The 20,059-nt window shown below is 40.1% G+C and overlaps 1 protein-coding gene and 1 pseudogene across 1 annotated transcript; one reads left to right on the plus strand and one right to left on the minus strand.

Annotated features, from left to right (window-relative positions):
- The first annotated feature begins 150 nt into the window (after positions 1-150).
- LOC148016501 (26S proteasome non-ATPase regulatory subunit 12 homolog A-like) lies at positions 151-19,822 on the plus strand. The gene is made up of 11 exons (XM_087664190.1): positions 151-443; positions 1,163-1,351; positions 1,455-1,562; positions 1,678-1,782; positions 16,721-16,777; positions 16,871-17,067; positions 17,193-17,292; positions 17,373-17,485; positions 18,981-19,134; positions 19,258-19,335; positions 19,427-19,822. Exons 1-11 carry the CDS (start codon positions 297-299, stop codon positions 19,643-19,645), a joined length of 1,467 nt encoding a protein of 488 aa, XP_087520316.1. The 5' UTR covers positions 151-296; the 3' UTR covers positions 19,646-19,822.
- On the minus strand, positions 3,600-4,616 carry LOC148016502 (protein CURVATURE THYLAKOID 1C, chloroplastic pseudogene; annotated as a pseudogene).
- Positions 19,823-20,059: the final 237 nt, after the last annotated feature.

A 20,059-nucleotide genomic window follows, 5' to 3' on the forward strand; every position in this document is an offset into this window, starting at 1 on the left:
ATTTAATCAGACTAATCTCCTTAGTTATTCCTAGGTACTTGACGCTTATCATCTTGTGTAATTGGCAAATTGGTGCTGATTATAATCAAACGTATCTAATCACCAGAATACATTTGCCAGGCGTGTACTTGAAGTGACTTAAGGTGCGCAACCCTGTGTCTCTTTGTGCCTCCTTGTACCGAAGAAAGCGTTCTCTCAAAACCAAAGGGGGGATCTTTCGTTCCATCTCTCACGTCTCCTCTTCTGTTTCTCTCCCGAGCCTTTGAGCTTCTCCCTTTCCTGCTGGTGCCTGCATCATGAGCGCCATGGAAGAAGACACCTCTGCCTCTCGAGCTCCCCCGCCCGAGCCCGCCGACTCAGAGGCTTCGTCCGGGAAGAATAAGGGAGTCGATTACGATGCGCTTGACAGAGAAATCGAGCTTCAACGGAAGGTCGCCTTGCAGGTATGCACTGCGCCTGGTTGTGCGATCACCTTGTTTCCTTGTAGCTCAGGCAGTAAGACAGTGAATCATGATCCGGCATTGTGTATAATCCCCATCATCAAAGAGAGCTGCTCTTAGGTTCGTAATAGTGCCGTAGCCTTGAGAATAGAGATTACTCTTGTTGTCGTACCATCGCAAGTGGCATAAACCAGGCACATAAACTGTGGCAGTACTAACAGGATAATCCATTCACTATGTAAGCGCTGAGCATTAATTTACCTTATGCAAAAAAATGCAGCCATGCCGGCACGTTCCAGATTTGTTGAAAGAAAGGAAGAAGTTCTAGCAACTTTAAGCATGTGTTTGAGGGATAGGTACAGTTAAAGACGGTGTATAACTTCAACCTCAGCTTACTGTGTGACTTTAGCTGATGCTAATTCTCAGAGCTTTTGGGATTCATGCCTTTGACACTTGGGCTGGTACTTGGTCCAAGAAAATGGACGTGCATGAAGCCTGCTATAGCCCGATCGAAGCAAAGCATGTGCAACTTTTTTTGTTAACAATTGATCAGGCTTTGAGAACCGTTGCTCTAGAATCTTTTCATGATCATCTTTGTTCATGATGTATTGCTGTAGGAGTAAAACATGTGCAACTTCTTTTGTTTACAATTGGCCAAGCTTTGAGAACTGTTGGTTTGTGATCCTTACATGGTCATCTTTGTTCATGATGCACTGCTGTAGGAGGGAAAGCTGGATCTTGCGATAGAGGCATTGCTTAACTCGGAGAAGCAGATGAGGCTTGCTGCAGATATCACTGGGACAAAGAAGGTTGTATTAGCCATAGTAGGGATATGCCGCGAGGCACAGTCTTGGAAAAAGCTTAACGATCAAATTGTACTTTTATCAAAGCGTCGAGCACAACTTAAGCAGGTAAATGACTTTGTTTCAAGTCATTAATTTATGAAATGGAATAAAGGTCCTATAATATGGTGGCCACTGATTGGTTTTCTTATGCCAATGCATTTGGGAACAGGCAGTTACAGTCATGGTGAAGCAGTGCATGCAGTACATAGATGAGACTCCAGATCTGGACGCTAAAATTGAGCTCATCAAGACCCTTAATGCTGTGTCTGCTGGGAAGGTCAGAGAAATCTGTCTTTGATGTATGCTTATCGATGTCAAAGGTGCTCTATATTTGAGAAAGTTTGCTTGTACACTTCAAAGTTTCTTACTGCTCTCCATCTTATGCATAACAGATATATGTGGAGATAGAGAGAGCAAGGCTTATAAGGAGACTAGCAAAAATAAAGGAGGAACAAGGTCAAATTGCAGAGGCAGCAGAATTAATGCAAGAAATTGCAGTAAGTATCGTTGAACTTCATAATGGCAACCTAGTGGATGGAAGAGATTGGAAAGTGAAGACATGAAGCAAGTGCTATTTTCAAGCGAAGATTAATAAATAAGTCACATTTAGGTTATGTTGCATATTGTGTTTGAGACTGCTGTACAGTAATATATTAGCAAGCTCTCAAAGAACTACATGCAGCAATGTGCTGGTCATGTGGTTGGAATATAAGAGTATCATTGTATGTAGCTGCTCAAACAGAGTGTCTTTGTATTAAATGATTCATAAAATATTGATACTTGCTTCAAGTTGATGCATAGTTGGTCATAAGTGATGTTTGTTTATTGAGCAGAAGTTGTGTCATGCTAAGTAGATGTAAATTCTGATATCAGATGAAATTTATTGGGGTAACTTGCAACCCTCTTCTTTAATGATTCAAGTGCTTCACGTATGTGTCTCATCAAATAGCCTTGTGATAGTGAGTGTAAAGGCTTAGGTTACTTGAAAGGAAAGGCTTAGATATATAATGATTTATATCTTAAGTTACACATGGTTGGGTGGAGCTTTTTTTCGTGTGTGTGTGTGTGTGATGATTTATATCTTAAGTGTCCTCTACTTTTTAACTATGGCTGCAACTTGAGTAAAGAAAGAAAACCAACTGTAGACAAAGTAAAAGAAAGCAAGGGAGCAATGTGGGACCAAAAGCATGGAAGGTTGAAAAAGTTGGAAGACTGAATATGCTAGAGAGAAGGCTCAAGATCAACACATAAATTCCAAACAACACACTAGAGGGGGTGGGGGTGAGGGGAAGAGAACTTTGGGGTGGTTCTTTTCTAACTAGCTTCACCTTATTGACAATGTATTTTGAAGTTTCCAAACGTCTTCATTTCAAGCAAGTATGATTGACTACCAATTTTGAGAAGAGTAGGTCATGGCTCCTCAAAGAGGGTCTTCCTAAGTAATAATGTCTTAAGAAGGATCCTTTGACTAGTGTTAGTACTTCATTTTTATATTCTTGATGCCTTTTGAAACAAACTTGTGATTTGCTTAATCTCATGGAACCGACCTTTAGTAAACCAATGGACAATAGACTTTAACTTGTGAACACTTAATCTTCAAGATTGAAATTGAACAACAAAAAAGCAAAAGAATGTGCTAAGCTAGAATGCTCCTATTCCATGGCATGAAAACATTGGTTGCCCCAAAGCCTATCACCCTATGCTGTGTTTCTTTATCATTATTGAATTGCTAGCACAAATGTTTGGAAGCCCTGCTGATTGGATCTCTAATCTCAACCTTCAACCTTCAATAGGCCAATTCGGTACTTTTTCTCAATAAATTTGTAGTTCTCTAGAACTCGTCTCTATTGAGAAACACGGACCTAGAACTAGATTGGCTATGGTGGACGCAAGTCAAAAACATGATACATTATTAGAATAAGGAATTGTAACTCAAGTGAATTAGGTTCCAAGATAGATTAACTTGGACTCATAAACACAATCTTGAGTGACTTAATTGATAGTACCATTACATTGAAATGAGTGTCAAGCAAGTACATGTCTTTATAGCTTTTCGGATAGTACCACTTTTCCTCTTTGTGCTTATGGGATTTTAGACATCTCTTCCTAGAGCATTCATCATTGTCTATCTTCTGGCCTCTTCAGGGCATACATTATTTGCTATTCTCAACACCCCTCCTCAAATGATGAGTCTCTACCCTTGCTGGCTTTTGCCCCTCCCTGCATGTGAACATGGACCAAGAGATTGACTCTTTGGCAGCCTAGTCAAGTTAAGGCTTGAAACTTTACATCTTGGCAGGGTTTGTTACATTCACTATGGAAAGCAGATCCACTCAGGGAATTTGAGATCCTCTATAGAACATTTTTTCAAAACATTTTGTTGGTTTGTAGCAATAGAAAGTATGCTTCTTTGGCATTCTTCGGATTTCTTCCTTGTCTTTTTCATGCTCCTTGGCTTTTGTTGTGCTCCTTATCCCTTTGTTGACGCGTGTTACTTCTCCTTTTTGCTTTATGCTTTTACAAGTGAACACAGTGATGGGTACATGGGCTTGGTTTGACAAACTCTCATACATGGAAGTTCGGGATATATGATTTTTTTTTGGATTTTATTTGGTTCAATGAATAGAGGCTTGACATGGCAATGGATTTTGGACAAGTGCAGGTGTGAATAAGTAAGTGTGGGAGAGAGAGGATGAGCTGCAGGCAGCGAGCTATTTTTCCTGTTGTAGATCGTAGACGAATAGCCTTGACGCATTCTCAACTTCTGGGCAAGAACAGTAAGGAATAGGTGTTGATGATATGTCATATGGAGCAGTAGCAACAATATGTCGGTTATACAAAAAGTCAACCTGGTTCATTATATCCATCCTTATAGATGTTTCAGTTTGAAGAGTAAGTATCAATAGATGAACCACCCAATGAACAACAGACCAATAAATTCAAAGAAGTTGGGAATGAGTGGTAGCTTGTCAATCGCCCCTATGAGGGCAGTCGATGCCCGCAAAACAATCAATTCCGCAAAGCCCAGCCCGCCAACGGCTAGCTTATCTTCTGTTTTGTCCCAAGCTTCTTGGATAGACTTTAGTACATCTTGCACAGCCTTAGAAGGATCACTTGACTCCCTAGTTGCCATGGCAACAGTTCTCAATCCCCTCCCATTCCTTGAGGACTTGACAGAGAGCAGCGAGAAGGCAAGACTGCAGGAGTTCTGCTGCAGCTGGTGGCCGATGATGGCGAGCAAGAAGAGGGAGTCCTTGGAAGAGAAGGCAGACGAGCTTCCGACCGAGACCGAGGAGGGGACCAGGGTAGCGGTGGCTGCGGTGGAAGCCATGGCTACACAACTTGTTCTTTTCTTCTGCCTCCTCCTTCATTGCTCTTTCTTCCTTCCTTCTTCCTTCCTCTGCTGATGTTGCTTCCACTGTTTTGCCTCCAAACCACAACCCTTCCTTTACTTTCAAGGGCAAACAATTAGTAGACTACCATATACATTCCATAGCTTGGATCTGCAAAAGGTTCCACTTTTCTATCAGAAAGAGGATAGTATTGCGACTTGCCCCGTCAAAGCACCAGCACCTCATAGGCTTGAGCTCCTTCACCTCGTACAAGATAATGGATGTGTGGATGGCTTAAAGAAATTGAGATGGAAATAGGATTTAAAGTATGTAGGGAAGAAGTAAGATGCATCCACTAGCTAGCTAGCTTAGCCAAAGCTTTGATACCATGTTGAGAAACACGGACCTAGAACTAGATCGGCTATGGTGGACGCAAGTCAAACACGCGATACATTATCAAAATAAGGAATTGCAACTCAAGTGAATTAGGTTCCAAGATAGATTATCTTGGACTCATAAACACAATCTTGAGTGACTCAATTGATAGTACCATTACATTGAAATGAGTGTCAAGCAAGTACATGCCTTTATAGCTTTTTGGATAGTACCACTTTTCCTCCCTGTTCTTATGGGATTTTAGACATCTCTTCCTAGAGCATTCATCATTGTCTATCTAGCCTCTTCAGGGCATACATCATTTGCTATTCTCAACAGTCTCTAGGTGCTCTCATCAACTAAGACATAGAACACAAGATTTGAACATATTTGCTAAATCCATTGTTGGATCCATAAAAGCACAAGATGATTAACATGGTTGAACACTAGTTCTTGTCGGATTCTCCCCTTGCATTGCTAGGAAAGCATAAACTAGGCAAGCACTTCACTTATCACACATCCACCACTTTGGCTTAACATAGAAGATCAAAATCTTACCTTGATCCTTATCGATTAGTGCACAAGAAAACCCTCTCACAAAATCTATTGCACATATATCTCTTGGATGCCACAAAACATAGTTGAATGAACACAGGCCCTAGCGAAAGTGCTCAAACAAGTTCCAATACCAAGTAGACATGCCCAAAATAGCATTATTCGGCCTCAAATAGCATCCACAATCAGGAAAACTCTCTCCCCAACCATCTTTTTCTAGCATGCTTTTGCATTCCTTGTGTTTTGGTCGCTTTTCAATTAAATTTGCTAATGAACTTTAGTTATTTGACCATTAGCTTATTAAATTTAAGTGTTCTCACGAAACTTTGGTCCATGACCAAGATTTAATAAATTAAGTAAAACTTAAAATGAAACTATCACATCAAACTCATTTGAATTAGTTAAATATGTGCATAGACTTACACCTTAATTACTTTGTTGTTCATCCACAAAACCTTAACATTGATGGACTTGCCCATGTTTGGTAATGTTCATGATCCACTGAAGAGCCAAAAAATATAAGTCAGTCCTAGTTGAACAATGTTGTGAATGTCTCCTTTCCTTCACAAGGGCACCATTCTACTTGCATTATGCCTCTTTAGTTCCAATTTCATTGTTTTAAGTCCTATTATATTGACGGATTTGAAAATGAGCAATGTGGATTGCTTGGTAGGCTTCCATATGTCACATCTTGCTTTAGGTTCCTCCATCTAATTTATTTAATTCCTTAGCCATAGGGGCCATTTCATTATTCAAAGTTAAGAGCAACATGAATGTCTGTATATCTACCATCTATTTTGACTAATTGGTAACAAGAATGGAATTTAGTAATACAAATATGTCTATATATCTACCATCTATTTTGACTAATTGGTAATAAGAATGGAATTTAGTAATACAAATCATATCCATGATTGCTTTTATTGTAAGTGGTTATTAACCGGAATGTTCATGTAAATGTTCCAATGTGGAATATTCTTGAGTCCATTTATCAGACTCAAAATGAAGTTTGGGTCATGTTGTAATGCACTTGGGCACTATACACATCCAAGATCTAGCTCTTCCACAATAGACGACACATGATAGGCCCCAAAGGTTGGCGTCCGCGCCCCTTGCAATATTTTTTTAGTATTATTCAAAGCTTACATAAATCACAATTGACGTGTTGTCGCAAACCAATAGTCTTTGGAGTCTCAATGCTAGTGATTCCCATGCGACTTGCTCTTGATCAACCCAAACTCATCTCCAATGTAGTGTCCTCAGTTGCCCTCACCAACCTTGATTAAATGTGCGACAAATTTGTCCATTCATACTCTAATATGTATAGTGCATATGAATGCATGTTGTTCTTAGGTTAATTGACATGTAAAAGTGATATGGGACGTGCAAGTTTGGTCTTAGATTGTTGCGTACTGTAAACAAAGTGCGGTATATACAAATCCAAGTTCCAAACCGATTTGATTTGCTGTATGAAGCCTCCGCCTTGTTCATTTGGGGCACTGGATTCATTGTTTAATTGAGTAAAGTCAGACTTACATCGCTGCCAAAGCAAGCCAACATTCAATTCATGCCCAAAAGCAAAGGGCAATTGCTATGATCCTTGCTATATGCATTTCGTTAGGTCTTGCCTTGCGTTTCCCTAATTTTTCCATGCACTTTTTGCTACAATCTCACTATTATATGCTTTAGGCTATATTTTTAGTGATTTATTATGGCTCAATTGATTTATATGTGCACAATGATCTTGCTACCTTCAATGTTGGTCTCAAACCAACTTTAGAATATTCAAAAATGCACATGGACACTTCAACTTGCGAAAACCTAAAAGTGATGGTGAGCTTTTGAATCCAATTTCACTTGCTTGACAATTGTCTTGCACAGTACCCATACAATGCCATGCTGTTCCTATCATAAAGAAAGGGATTTCTTGAGGTGAAACTGTGAAAAAATTATTTTTGTTGCAATAAAGTCAAAAGTGACAAGCCTTGAGATCTCAGAGGAGAAGAGAGCTTTGTACCACATAGCCCATACACTTGTCCATTGCATGCTTGGTGTCAAATCCTTCATTTCTAGTGCAATGGTCACCATTTCAAATGATTGGACTGGCTCTAAAGGCGAGGCCTATGAAAGGCAACCAAAGTAATTGTGGATGGCTTGTACAAATCTACAAAATTGTTATAATGTAGAATTTGAGGAACTCTTTTGCCTTTTGAATTCTCTCATTTTTCTTGAGTTATTCATCTAAGACATAGTGCCTTTCTGGTCGATGTATGAGCTTAACGATCATAATATGATCAAAGGTGATTCAATCAAGGATCAAACTGCAAAGGTTAAATGTTTGCAAAGAAGGCACAATTTGGCGAACAACCACAACGACTAACAAATGAACTCAAAGAAGAAAGAGGAAGTGAACGATGAGAACTCAATCAACAGTATATAGAGGTGTGTGATACAACAAAATGCCCAAGGAGCGGAGGGTTGTCAATCAGCCATTGTGTCTTAGGTCTACGTGACAAAAGTGCCCCAAAAGGTTTTTAATATTGAGATTTTGAGGAGAATGGGTAGATCTCAGCTATAGATGGGAGAAAACTTATATTGGGAGAGAAAGAGAAGAAAACCAACAGTAGTTGAGAGATGTCTCTCTATGTCTCTCTCACTCACAAAGGATGTTGATTTTGAGAAATAGTAGGGTTTGCAAGGAGAGACACAATGTATGGCAAACATTGTGACAAAGAAACCTCATAAATAGAGAAGAAGAATGAAGGAGGATGATGAACATTGAATCATAATGATACAAGGGAGCGGAGCTCAAAGATGATTGTATTGTCTTGGCTGACCATGCAACATTACTTAGAAGGGATTTGCATTGTGAAGGCAGCGAAACGTAGTCCTTGAGGCAAAGGTGCCGATGATGAGGGAAAGAGATGCTCTATGGATGGAGTGAAACAAAGTTCTTCGGGCTGTGGAATGACGAACTATACACCTGGAGATGAAGGACAGCAGTAGAGGAAGCGAAATGCAGTCCTCAGAGTTGTTGGAGAGGAAGAAGATGAGAACAAGTAGTTTAAGTGTGCTCCCGGGGTAGAAAACCAGTTGGGCTTGGTGAAGATAAAAGTGCAGTAATAAAGTGTGAACAGGTTTGAGACTGCAAATGCATCACTGCTGAGGCCAAAGACTATTGGTAGAGCCACGTGTGGGGCTGGGCGGTAGTTGGAATATCAAAATATAGAGTTGCACAGCTGCTTGTGTAGAAAACACAGGTATTTGTGGATGATAGGATCTGTAGGCAGCAAATGCAAGGGTTGCTAGGTATGGTGACAGCTACTGAATGCTAAGATATCAGAGTAGAAGCATGAGAGTGTGCGCAAGAGGGAGAGAGAGAGCTCAAGTACAAGAAGATCTTGCTTAGTGAGTTCACAAGTACAACTAGTACACTCTCCTCTACAGTGAGAGTGACCTTTAGGCAATTTATATAGCCTCTGGAGAAGTTACGGTTAGGGTTTTCCCTTGCTTCCCTGTCCTCCTGTTCATTTACATCTAGCTACCCTTATCCACCCTCGTATATTTAGGCTTCACATGCCTATCTTTCAACACCCCTCCTTAATGCCAGAGTGGTATTGGACTACAAGGCATGTTTAAGATCCCCCCCTGAACAAAATGGGATGCCTTTATAAATTAGGCTACAAGAGTGCTTATAAGTAGAGGATTTAGAAAAATCTATCTTCAGATGTTTTGGAGACAAAGTTGGCCTCCAATTCTTTGGGCACTTCACGAGTGGTAGGGCATTTACTGGTAATATACCTTGTCTTTTTATACTTGTTACACTTTATTTTGTTGGGATATTTTTTCCAACAATTACTGACAAGAAGTCCCTTCTTATTGCAAAAGGAGCATTTGGCGGAGACAGTATGCACTAGGAGTGTGGGTTGTTGAAGTAGATCCTTGACGCCTTTTCTCCTCATCTAAGCAGGACTGGATGGTGATTGCCAAAGTTGGATTAGGGATATTGGTAAGGATAGTAACAAGGGTTGGAAAGACCTTCTCTACAGCCTTCAAAAGGATGGCAATGGCATCTTCATTATGAATTGGTGCTTGAACGGAGGCCAACTGTGCCATGAGCCCCTTCATATGTGAAATAAACTTACTTAGGTCTTCTTCTTGTTTATACTCTAAGCTAAAAAATTCGATCTTTAGAAAAATCTTGGAGTTCTTCCTTGTAGTACCATAGAGCTTTTCAGGCTTATCCCATTTCTCCTTAGCAGTGGATAGTTGGTCAATATGATGAATTAGGGATTCATCCAAATGAAGGATGATGATGGCTTGAGCTCTTTCATCATCTTCTACATTAAGTGGATTTGATGGATCAATAACCTTGGTTCCTTTTATGAAGGGCCAGTAGCCGTGTTCCATCATTTTATATTTCACTAGGACTTTCTAGGGATTGAAATCTTTTTCATTAAATTTGGGATTCGAGGCCTTACATTTGCATAAGCCATGGCCATAATAGAGGTCTTACCGATTGCCCTAGGCAATGGCAGTGTCTAGTCCTTTACAAATGGCCAAGTACGAACCAATTGACAGAAATGATAGCCTTACAAATGATAACCAACTTTAAAACTGTAAGGATGAAAAAGGTTGGAAATCATACATATGTAGTACCTCAAGGTAAGATTTTGGTGGTCCTTCCCTTCGGACAACCCTTGATTTAGGTTTTACTGTCTTCCTGATGAGCTGATAACATGTTCCCATGGACATGTATGCACCAGCGATGATACACAGCATGATGTTAATCATATAGGTGTGGTTCCGCTTATCATGCCTGATGGCAGAAAGGAGTCAATATGATGTATTACATGTGCCTTCTATTACTAAGAATTTATTGTCGGTTGGACAAATGGCAGAACGAAATCTGCAAGTTAGATTCAACAGAGATAGTTGCTTTATTGATGAGTATGGAAATGACTGCAAATTGATTGCTAAAGGCAAGAGAGATGGCAGAATATTCTCTTTCGATGCATCTATCCCTGAATTGAAAGCAGCCATGTTTGCCCATGATAATGGAGCAGTTTAGGATGTAGAAATCTGGCACAAACGTGTTGGTCATGTCAATATTCAAAGGCTGAAAAATATGTAGCAAAAGTAGGTTGTACTTGGTCTACCAAAGTTTAAGTACATTGATCTAGGACATGTTTGTTCTGCTTGTCAGTTTGGGAAACAAGCAAGGTTTTTGTTTATGTGGCATGTTAGAAACAATTCTCGACCTTTGTAGTTGATACATTCGGATGTATGGGATCTTGCCCATAATGCATCTTTTGGTGGTGCTAGGTATTATGTGTCATTTATGGATAATTTCAATGAGATGAACTTTGATTGGACCTCTGGCTCCTTCCCACCTTGTGGTTTAATGGATGAAAATCTGGTTGTGCACGGTCGATCAATAACTTGGACACTTGGTGAAGAGTCCAAAGAGATCTCAATTGCACCCATGTTCATTTTTCCATCGTAAGGCAATAGCAACTAATGTCACTAAATGCCTTTTCAGTGTTAAAAAGCACTCATCTCAAGGTTAAGACCACTTGAGATGTTTTAGGTTTTTACCTTGTCAAGCTTAGTGAAATACTTGACTGAGGATTAGTGTTGAGAGTCGGCTTCTTGGTGAGCTTATGATGTTCCCCGAGTATTGGAGCTGCTCAGAGATCAGGAACACACTTCATAGCATATGCTTTCGTGATTAGAATCACTGTTAATGATTCCCTGATTGAAAAAAGTGAAAATAGGAAAGTTTGAAGGGGGCCTAACAAAGCCCTATGGTAACCGGAGTGATTGCACCCACCATAGCAAGCCGTGCCAAGGAGCTGAATTGGCATCAGTGAAATCTGCGGCAGATTTACAATTTTTGGCAATGGCGTCGTCCTGGCTACCCAATCTCTATGTTTGAAGTGCCGTTCTAGAGCGCCCTGAGCTAAGGAGCGACTCTCTAGAAGGAAGTAGAGTAAGATATGGTCTCTTTTGTCCACCCCAAGTCCTCAACTGACAAGTGGTCAAGGTTGGCTATAGTGGAAAGGAGGTGAATGAGAAAGAAAGATATCTTCTTGTGCACTTAGGTTAGGATATAGCTGAAGAAAGCTTGTTGGATCAGAGATAGCTCTGATACCATGTTGAAATATCAGAGTGGAAGCATGAGAGTGTGCACAAGAGGGAGAGAGAGCTCAAGTACAAGAAGAAGATCTTGCTTAGTGAGTTGTTCACAAGTACAACTAGTACACTCTCCTCTATAGTGAGAGTAACCTTTAGGTAGTTTATATAGCCTCTGGAGAAGTTAGGGTTAGGGTTTTCCCCTGCTCCCTTGTTCTCCAGTTCATTTGCACCTAGCTACCCTTATCCACCCTTGTATACATAGGGTTCACTTGCGTATCTTTCAACATTGAATCCTCGAGGGGAGTTGGGTGGCCATAACATATTGAAAACGTAGGTGTTTGGCAGCCTCCAATTGGGCAACAAGCTAGGTGGTAGCTGGCTATGATGGGCAGCAGCTCGCCCAACTCTAGTGGGCAGCAACCACCACATGAGGGAGAAAGGATGGGAACAACAATCAGTGAAGAAGGAGATTGGCTGAAAAATGGGAGCGATGATTATGAATGAATTCTTATGGCCTATTTACAGGCACACGAGTCACTAAAGTGTCTAGGGTGGTGCCTCGATTGTCTCGGATAGCGTCAAACACTAATAAATGATATAAATAAAGACTTTTTGGGGCTGTAAATGGAAACCAAAATAGGAATTAATGGAATACAATGTACTTTAATGACTTTGGTTCCTCAGTTGTAGATGAGAGAAAACTCATGTTGTGCAAGAAAGAGAAGACAATTGGTGATAGAGTAGGCTGGTTTTAGTGTTCCAAAGCTGCCATATTGATTCACAAAGCACAAGGGAAGTGATCAATTGTTGCTCTGATCTTTTCACAAGCGGGCTTCAATCTCCATAGTTAAATCTGCCAAAAACCAATTGCAAAATTGATTCAAAGTAGCAAAAATAGGGCATGCTGATCACACACACACACACACACACATGGAGAGAGAGGGAGAAGAAGAAGAAGAAGAAGAAGAAGAAGAAGGAAAGGTGTACAAAAGGCCGCTATGAGACAAAAATAGATACATCTATGGTTCAAGAAATTGTCATATTTCCCAACTACAATAAAGAAACCATAATAAAACAAGAAACATCTAGCTAGGAAACAACAAACAACTAAAAATGCTAATAAAGCACTTGGGATCCAATACCATGTGGAATTGATATGCGTACTAGTATCATCTCAAGATATCCAACATGGATAGGTTGAAGCATCGGGGTAGAGTTGCTTGATGACATGCCAATATAATTTATTTCCTCTTGTGGTACCTTGAGTGGGGACATGGACTAGTGGGCCATGGGTGGCATGCTTTGCATCTCTCAATGGCTTTGTCTAGGGTGATTGTGGTGGAACCATGAGTTGGTGTGGAGTACCTTGTCAGTGGCAGAGAAGCATGTTGATGGATGTGTAAGTTAAGGCCACAAGTGGGGTCAACAAGGTGCACGTTCATATTTTGTACTTATGTTTTAGTTGGGTCTTTATGTCTTGTACTTCAGCCTTTAGACATTCATGACTTTGGAGTCTTTACTCTTTAGACTTTTTAAGTTGTTATTATTCTGCAATATCGATCGGTCTTTATTTACCACACTCTGACGTACAAGGTCTCTTCTCCGTCTTCCAGTGCTGCCTTTCGTCATTAGCCTGATTTGGTGCCCTCACTAATGCCTTGGATTGTGTGTAGGGATTGATTAGTCCTCTTTGTATTTAATATTCTTTTGGAGTTCAGTGGAGGTTTTCTTCTTCCAATCTCTTCTTTCATTGCAGTCTTTCTCTTTCAAGTCATTTCATACCTAAGCCTTTCATAAACATATGCAATACCTATTTTAAACTATTTAAAAAAACCCTACCCTAAAAAGTGTGTTTGAACGTTTGTAATCGACATGTATCATGGATCCGTTTGACACACTAACAGGGATATTGACATATATTGCCCATGATGCATGTATGCATTGATTCTTCTTCTATAGTTGAAGGTAATGTTGGCCCCACACATAATGGAACATGATGCATATAACTATTGATGCTATGTTAACTATTCATTTGCAACATATAGAATCATGAATTGTGAATTGTGAATCACGAATCATGAATCGTGATCGATTTGTGTTTGCTACATAATGTGAGTCATATTCTATATGTACATAAGTTTCCATAGTTCTTTTTCCATCTCGAATGAAATGTGTTTCCAATGTTCTACGAAACTCATATGAAACCTATGAAAGTGGTTTCACACATCTCGTTTCAGAGACCCTTGGCAAATATAGGTGGGGTAGCTTGCGAAAAGATAGGTTTAGAGATGGGGGTAGTGGGAGCAGTGATTATGATAATTCACCATAAAGCAACTCGTTGGAAGCAAAATGCAAATGATAGTAAATACATTATTGAGATCTGCCACTCCCTTCCCTCTTGCATTCTCACTTGGCTTGAGTTTTAGAATCTTGCTAGCTGGTTGCTTTGACTGAGATGCTACCTTTGGAAGCTCTAGGAATAATGAGGGTAGGATGTCTCCTGTACTGAAGGAATAAGCAGAGGACGATCCATAGCTATGTTAGCAATTATGTCTTTTGGTGTCTCTTTGCATGTTTATCGCCTGGTTGAAAGCCTCAGTCTGAGTCCAGGACGTTTCAAGCTTTGGCACTGTCATGTTCATTATCTTTTCCATCCTTGGAATGTCCATTCTTGGGTAGCATTCCTCCTTTACCTTTTAGGGTTTTTATTACTGGTTCGACAGACAGCTGGGCGGTGCCTTTTTGAGGGCAGACAGACTTCCTTGCAGCTGGATGACACCTTTTTCAGGCAGATGGATAGTAGGCTGCTAGGCTGGCCAATTTAGGGTAGCCTAGACATTCTCTAAGCCTGTGTTTTACTGCTTCAGTGTGTTGGCCATGTGTTCCCACTTTTCTCCGGCCTCTCTTAGGTTTCCAGCCTATCAATTTGCTCTTTTGGGCTGTTATTTGCTGCCCATCCTCTTAGGCCTCTCTAAGGTTTGGTTTTTAGGCTTTTCGCCTTCTGTGACAGCCTCTAGGTTCTCTGTCTGGCTGCTCTGCTACCTATATATGCCTGCTGCTGATGCTGTCTCCATCACCATTCAGGTCTTCTTTATCCCTCCTTGGTGGTCATCATTATCCTACTATTAGTGTTTTTTGCTGCTGCCCTTCGTCCAGCCAGTTTCCCTTCACTTCCTCAGTGTCAACATCTTTCTCGTCTTTCCTGGCTTGTCTTGGTGCCCCTACCACCCAATCTTCATCTGACGCTCATTCAAGGGCTTTCCTCCATCACAAAAGCCTTGTATGCAGTCCCCTTTATGCTTTCATGACTATGAGGCATGGCAGGCACTGAGATTGCAGCAGGCTGAAAGGTAGGGGCGCTGGATGCTGATGGCAAAAGCAAGGGTGCAGGGTATGATTCAAGTTAAGAAGAGTGGTTAGACACTAGATCCCTTTGGCATAACTTAGTGAGCCATTTTTCTTACTAAGCACTGTCGAGTTTTGTATTTGAATCAATTTTATTTAGAAAATGTTTCGGAGGTGTGCTAGAGCTGAAATAAATTATCCCATAATTTAAGATTAACTTCTAGGCTAATTTCAAGGTAGCTTAATAGAAAGTTGTTCTAGAAAAGGTAACTTGAAAATATCCAAACTTGGCAACATAGAATGTGATGTGGTGATGTTAGAAGAAGAGTCTTGCATTAGTCTCCTTTTTCTTGGGGTCCCATGTCACCTCGTGGACAAGGTTGGGGGCACACTAGGTACAATAGATGGCATGTGGCCATGTGGTTTGGATGATGCACTCCTGGATGCCGATGCAACTCAAGACACCTTAGATGGTAATTTTATCATCATCGTTGCAAGGTCAATGGCCATGTGCATGGGTCTCCATTTGAAGTAAGCTTTGTGTAGCCACATCATCTAGAACTTCTCTTCTTTGGCATAACTTTGGGCCAATATTGCACCTCATGCCTAATGTTCATGCAAAATGTGGTCCACTCATTTGTATAAGTGGCAGTAGCTTGCATGACCATGAACATGATGTGAGTGTGCATGTGGAAGCAACATTGCAATTGTGAAATAAAGGGAGAACACAGCAAGAAAATAATGCAAAACCTGAATCAATGAAGAAGAAACCAGGACTGCATACAATGCTGAAGATGATGGATTGGGCTTCTGCACGAGTAAAGGGAAGACGAGTGAGGGCACTGGATGGAGAGAGAGATGGCTGTGGAGAGAGAGAGAGAGAGAGAGAGAGAGAGAGAGAGAGAGAGAGGTGTATTTACGTGTCCAAAATGCCAAAACAGCTCATGAGACAGAAATGAGTACATTGGACCATGTTGTCTCCATTGGAGAACAACTGTGAAAATGAAAAGGACTAACTACAACGACTGCATGGGGGGTTTGGGGGGGGGGGGGGGAGAGAGAGAGAGAGAGAGGTGTGTATGTTCACATGCTGATTTCTCAAGGTTGTATATACTTTTTGCAATTTTAGTAAAAATATAACGATCAATACCCAATGGAAGGACTTGTTTATTAACCAACCTTGCTTGTTTACTCATCAAAATTAATACCTTGATATTTTAATTAAATCAAGAAAGGAAGCAAGCTAAAAGGGAAGGAGACAATGTTACTTTATCTTGACATAACAAGCATTGGCTCCGAACACGTCATTTTCAGACGGCTTTATTCATAGCATCCATTTACTACTGTCTGTACATCTATTTGGCTAGTTCTTCTTCTTCATAAAGTTAAGCATGTTTAGAGCATTCTATCACCCGTCTTTGAAGGTAAATCAATTAGTTATAGATTGTTTCAGAAAGCAGAATATGATCATCATTATTAAAAACAAGCTTCGTGTTTAGTTGCTCGTAGCTAGGCTATCCGACTGTCTTTAGTTTCTCCACAGCTGCTCCCTTTGAGAGCAGAGCTTACATGTATTAAAAAGCTGGACCACAGGTGGGCTAAGGGGAGAGGAAGGAGGGGAGCATGAGAGAGAGAGTTAGAGGGCAGAAGTAGGGAGACAGCAAATTAAATTTTTGCATGTTTATTTCAGGTTGAAACATTTGGAGCTATGGCAAAAACAGAAAAGATTGCGTTCATTCTCGAGCAAGTGAGGATTGCTTTCGTTTTCTTTTGGTTCTAGAGGATGGCTATTGTGAGATATTTTGATGTAGTTACCTTGCTGTTTCTTCTTTTGTACTAGGTACGTTTATGTTTAGATCGCAAAGATTACATGCGTGCCCTTATCCTCTCACGCAAAATAAACCCGAGGGTGTTTGTAGCAGACAGTAGTAAAGAGAAAAAGAAGCCTAAAGAGGGTGAGGCTATTATTGAAGAAGCCCCACCAGAGATTCCTTCCTTGTTGGAACTGAAGCGAATCTATTATGAGCTAATGATCAGGTTTGTTCTTACTTTCAGTCAAAGTCTATGCTTGACATCAACAATGAAAGAGCATTTCTGTTTAACAGAAATCTGCATAATAGTCCAACTACATAATGGATCCAACTGTCTTCTTTGATTTTCAGATATTACTCTCATAATAATGATTATCTGGAAATTTGCCGGAGCTATCAAGCTATCTATGATACACCTGCAGTGAAAGAGGATCCATCTCAAAGCATACCGGTAATGTGTGCGTTGTTATGCAAATTCTGAAACACACCACTTGGATAAAAGATTAAAACTTGTGTGTATGTGTGTTACAGATGCTCAGGAAAATATGTTGGTATCTTGTGTTGTCACCTTATGATCCAATGCAGTCAAGTCTGATGAACAGTACTCTCGAAGACAAAAGGCTCATCGATCTGCCAAAGTTTCGGTATGAACCACGCTGAGAATTCTATTCTTGTGTCACAATTGCAAATTTCATTCTTTTTCGATTAGGTGCTTGTGGAACTTGGAGTTTACATCTGTGTTACTAGTTTGGTGACATCTGAATGGCTAAAAGGAAAGTGGCACTTCTTTCTCATCCTGAGAATTAAGTTCTTGATTTTGAATGTGGAGCTGGAGCTCCCACTGAATCTGTTGAACTTCAACATGTGAATCTCCTTGCTTCTTTGGTAGCTTCTAGAGGGAGATGAAGCTTCATCATACAATGCCTCTAGTAGGTCAGCATAGGCTATGCCTTTGATTTGCCATATCTCTAGCTGTACTATCCTTTGTATGATATTTGAAAGGGGCCTTGGAAGGAATGATCATGTATAGTGTCTACCAAAGCATCTAGAAAAAAATGACCTTAAGAAATTAACATCTCTCTAGAATAATCTTTCTCTAGAATTAAGTTAGCTACCTTCAACTTGAAATAGCTTTAGATAAACCATGATGCTATGAAACTCGTTGGTGGGTCCTCCATGAATCTAGATTATTCTGTGTCAACCTCATGGACCTTCTTGGGCTATAAAAGGAAGACCCTTCCAAGGCTATCGTCAATCTATCTTTCACTTAGTCAGAGTTTTTCCAGCTCGCCGTAAGCTCTTCTCCTATCATGTGTTTGGATCACCATCTAAGCTTCACAATGGAAGCGCACGATTGGACAGAGCCATCTTTGTATCAGCTCATTTGAAATTAAAACAGTTTTTGTTCTTCTCATATTTGCTATGTATTCTTTACTCACTCAGATTTTGTCCGTTATGAAGTGTAATTTCTACAATTTCTACAAATAATAGCAAAAACTGGTAAAAAAGGGAAGAAAAACCTGAAAAACTTGAAATGTGGATGCTAAGTTTTCCTCTAAATTTTACTAATCACTTGAGTTATAAACGTGACATAGATCATGCAAGGCACACTAGTTAAGAAGTGATGTAAGACACATTATTCATGATGACACCATACATGGAACTAAGTTTGTAGTAGTCACTAGGTCTATTTTCCTTCTGAAACTTGTAGACCTCGTGCATTTCACCTGGTCTTGTCACATTTAGCCGAGACCTTCACCTTTGCCATTGCTTTGATCACACATTGCTTGATGTGCTGTTGCTGCATGTGACTTGAATCGTACTTACACCTCTGGGTCTGTTCCATCTGTCTTGTGCATTTTATATATTGATCTTTCCCCTTCTTCTTTGGGTGGGTTTTGGATATACCTCCTAGTTGCCTACATGATCTCTGCTATTTCTTATAATTACATTGTTGATCATAATTTGCTAACCGTACTTCAGGAATTGGAACCACTATATGCATTTAACCTATGAAAATATCAAACAAATCACCAAATTGAGACAGGATCTTTCAACAGTGCATCTACTAAGGTAGTTTGCTATAAATATGTTTGTGTCCATCATTGACTGTGGTTTACTGGTGTCAATCAAATGTAGTGCACTGCTAAAGCATTTTGCCACAATGGAGGTCATTCAGTGGGATGCATTCTGGGAGGTCTACCGCAGTGAATTTGATATGGAGAGTAGTCTTCCTGGTGGGTCTTTGGGTGAAAAAGCTCCTGAGGATCTTAGGCAACGTGTTATTGAACATGTAAGAGTCAGAAACTGTCTTTCAAACTTCTGCCTCTTGAACTTCAAGCTGAAAGTTTGCATGCTTTAGAATCTTGTCCTTTCCTATATTTAGTATGTTTTCACATATTCTTTCGTGGTCTAGAATATTTTGGTGGTGTCGAAATATTATTCAAGGATAAAATTGGAGAGGTTTGCGGAGCTTTTGAATCTGACCCTCCAGGTAACACATGTGCAAAATGTATTCATTTATTTGTATCATCTTGTTGAGTGTTCTGTGGCTTTTGTATGTAAGATGGTGGCTTGCTGTGCAGGAAACTGAGAAACACCTTTCTGAGATGGTGGTTTCGAAGGCTCTAATTGCTAAAGTGGATAGACTTGCCGGGATTGTATCTTTTCAAACTGTGAAAGATAGCAATGAAATGCTGAACTCATGGGCCTTGAATATTGAAAGGCTTTTGGACCTTGTGGAGAAGAGTTGTCATCAAATTCATAGGGAGACTATGGTACACAGAGTGACTTTGAAGGCATAATTTGGTAGCCTTCAAAAACAATTTTGAACATTGATGGCTGTGCACAAGCTTTTGCAGGTCTAAGTTAGCCGGTGCTGTATTTTGTCGAGTTTTAAACCTTACTGATGTTGTTCAACAATATTTACGAAAGGAACTTCTGCAATTTCGAATAATTTATTATTTTATTGAGAGAGATAATACTTTTGGGCTTCTTCATTGACACTCCTAGTTAAGTAGAACTTGTGACCAATTTGTTCAAGGCGGTCACAACCGTTATTATGTGGAATTGCGTGCTACACTGCATTTTGACTCGGCTGTGCTGGGTTTTGGTAATGTCCGGATGTGAGATAATTCAACGGTATGACATTTACAATTTACGCTTCTTGTGCAAGTATTTTTATAGGTAAATGCCATTATTAGAGAGCATATTAGCAT

The sequence above is a fragment of the Lygodium microphyllum genome, chromosome 23 (genome assembly GCF_053477565.2).
Source record: "Lygodium microphyllum isolate KBCC chromosome 23, Lygodium_microphyllum_v1.1.10, whole genome shotgun sequence".
In the NCBI taxonomy this organism is placed as follows: Eukaryota; Viridiplantae; Streptophyta; class Polypodiopsida; order Schizaeales; family Lygodiaceae; genus Lygodium; species Lygodium microphyllum.

Coding starts and splice junctions, on each gene's coding strand:
- LOC148016501 (XM_087664190.1), top strand. CDS start 297: ATGAGCGCCATGGAAGAAGACACCTCTGCCTCTCGAGCTCCCCCGCCC. Junction 444..1,162: donor AACGGAAGGTCGCCTTGCAG/GTATGCACTGCG, acceptor GCACTGCTGTAG/GAGGGAAAGCTGGATCTTGC. Junction 1,352..1,454: donor GTCGAGCACAACTTAAGCAG/GTAAATGACTTT, acceptor ATTTGGGAACAG/GCAGTTACAGTCATGGTGAA.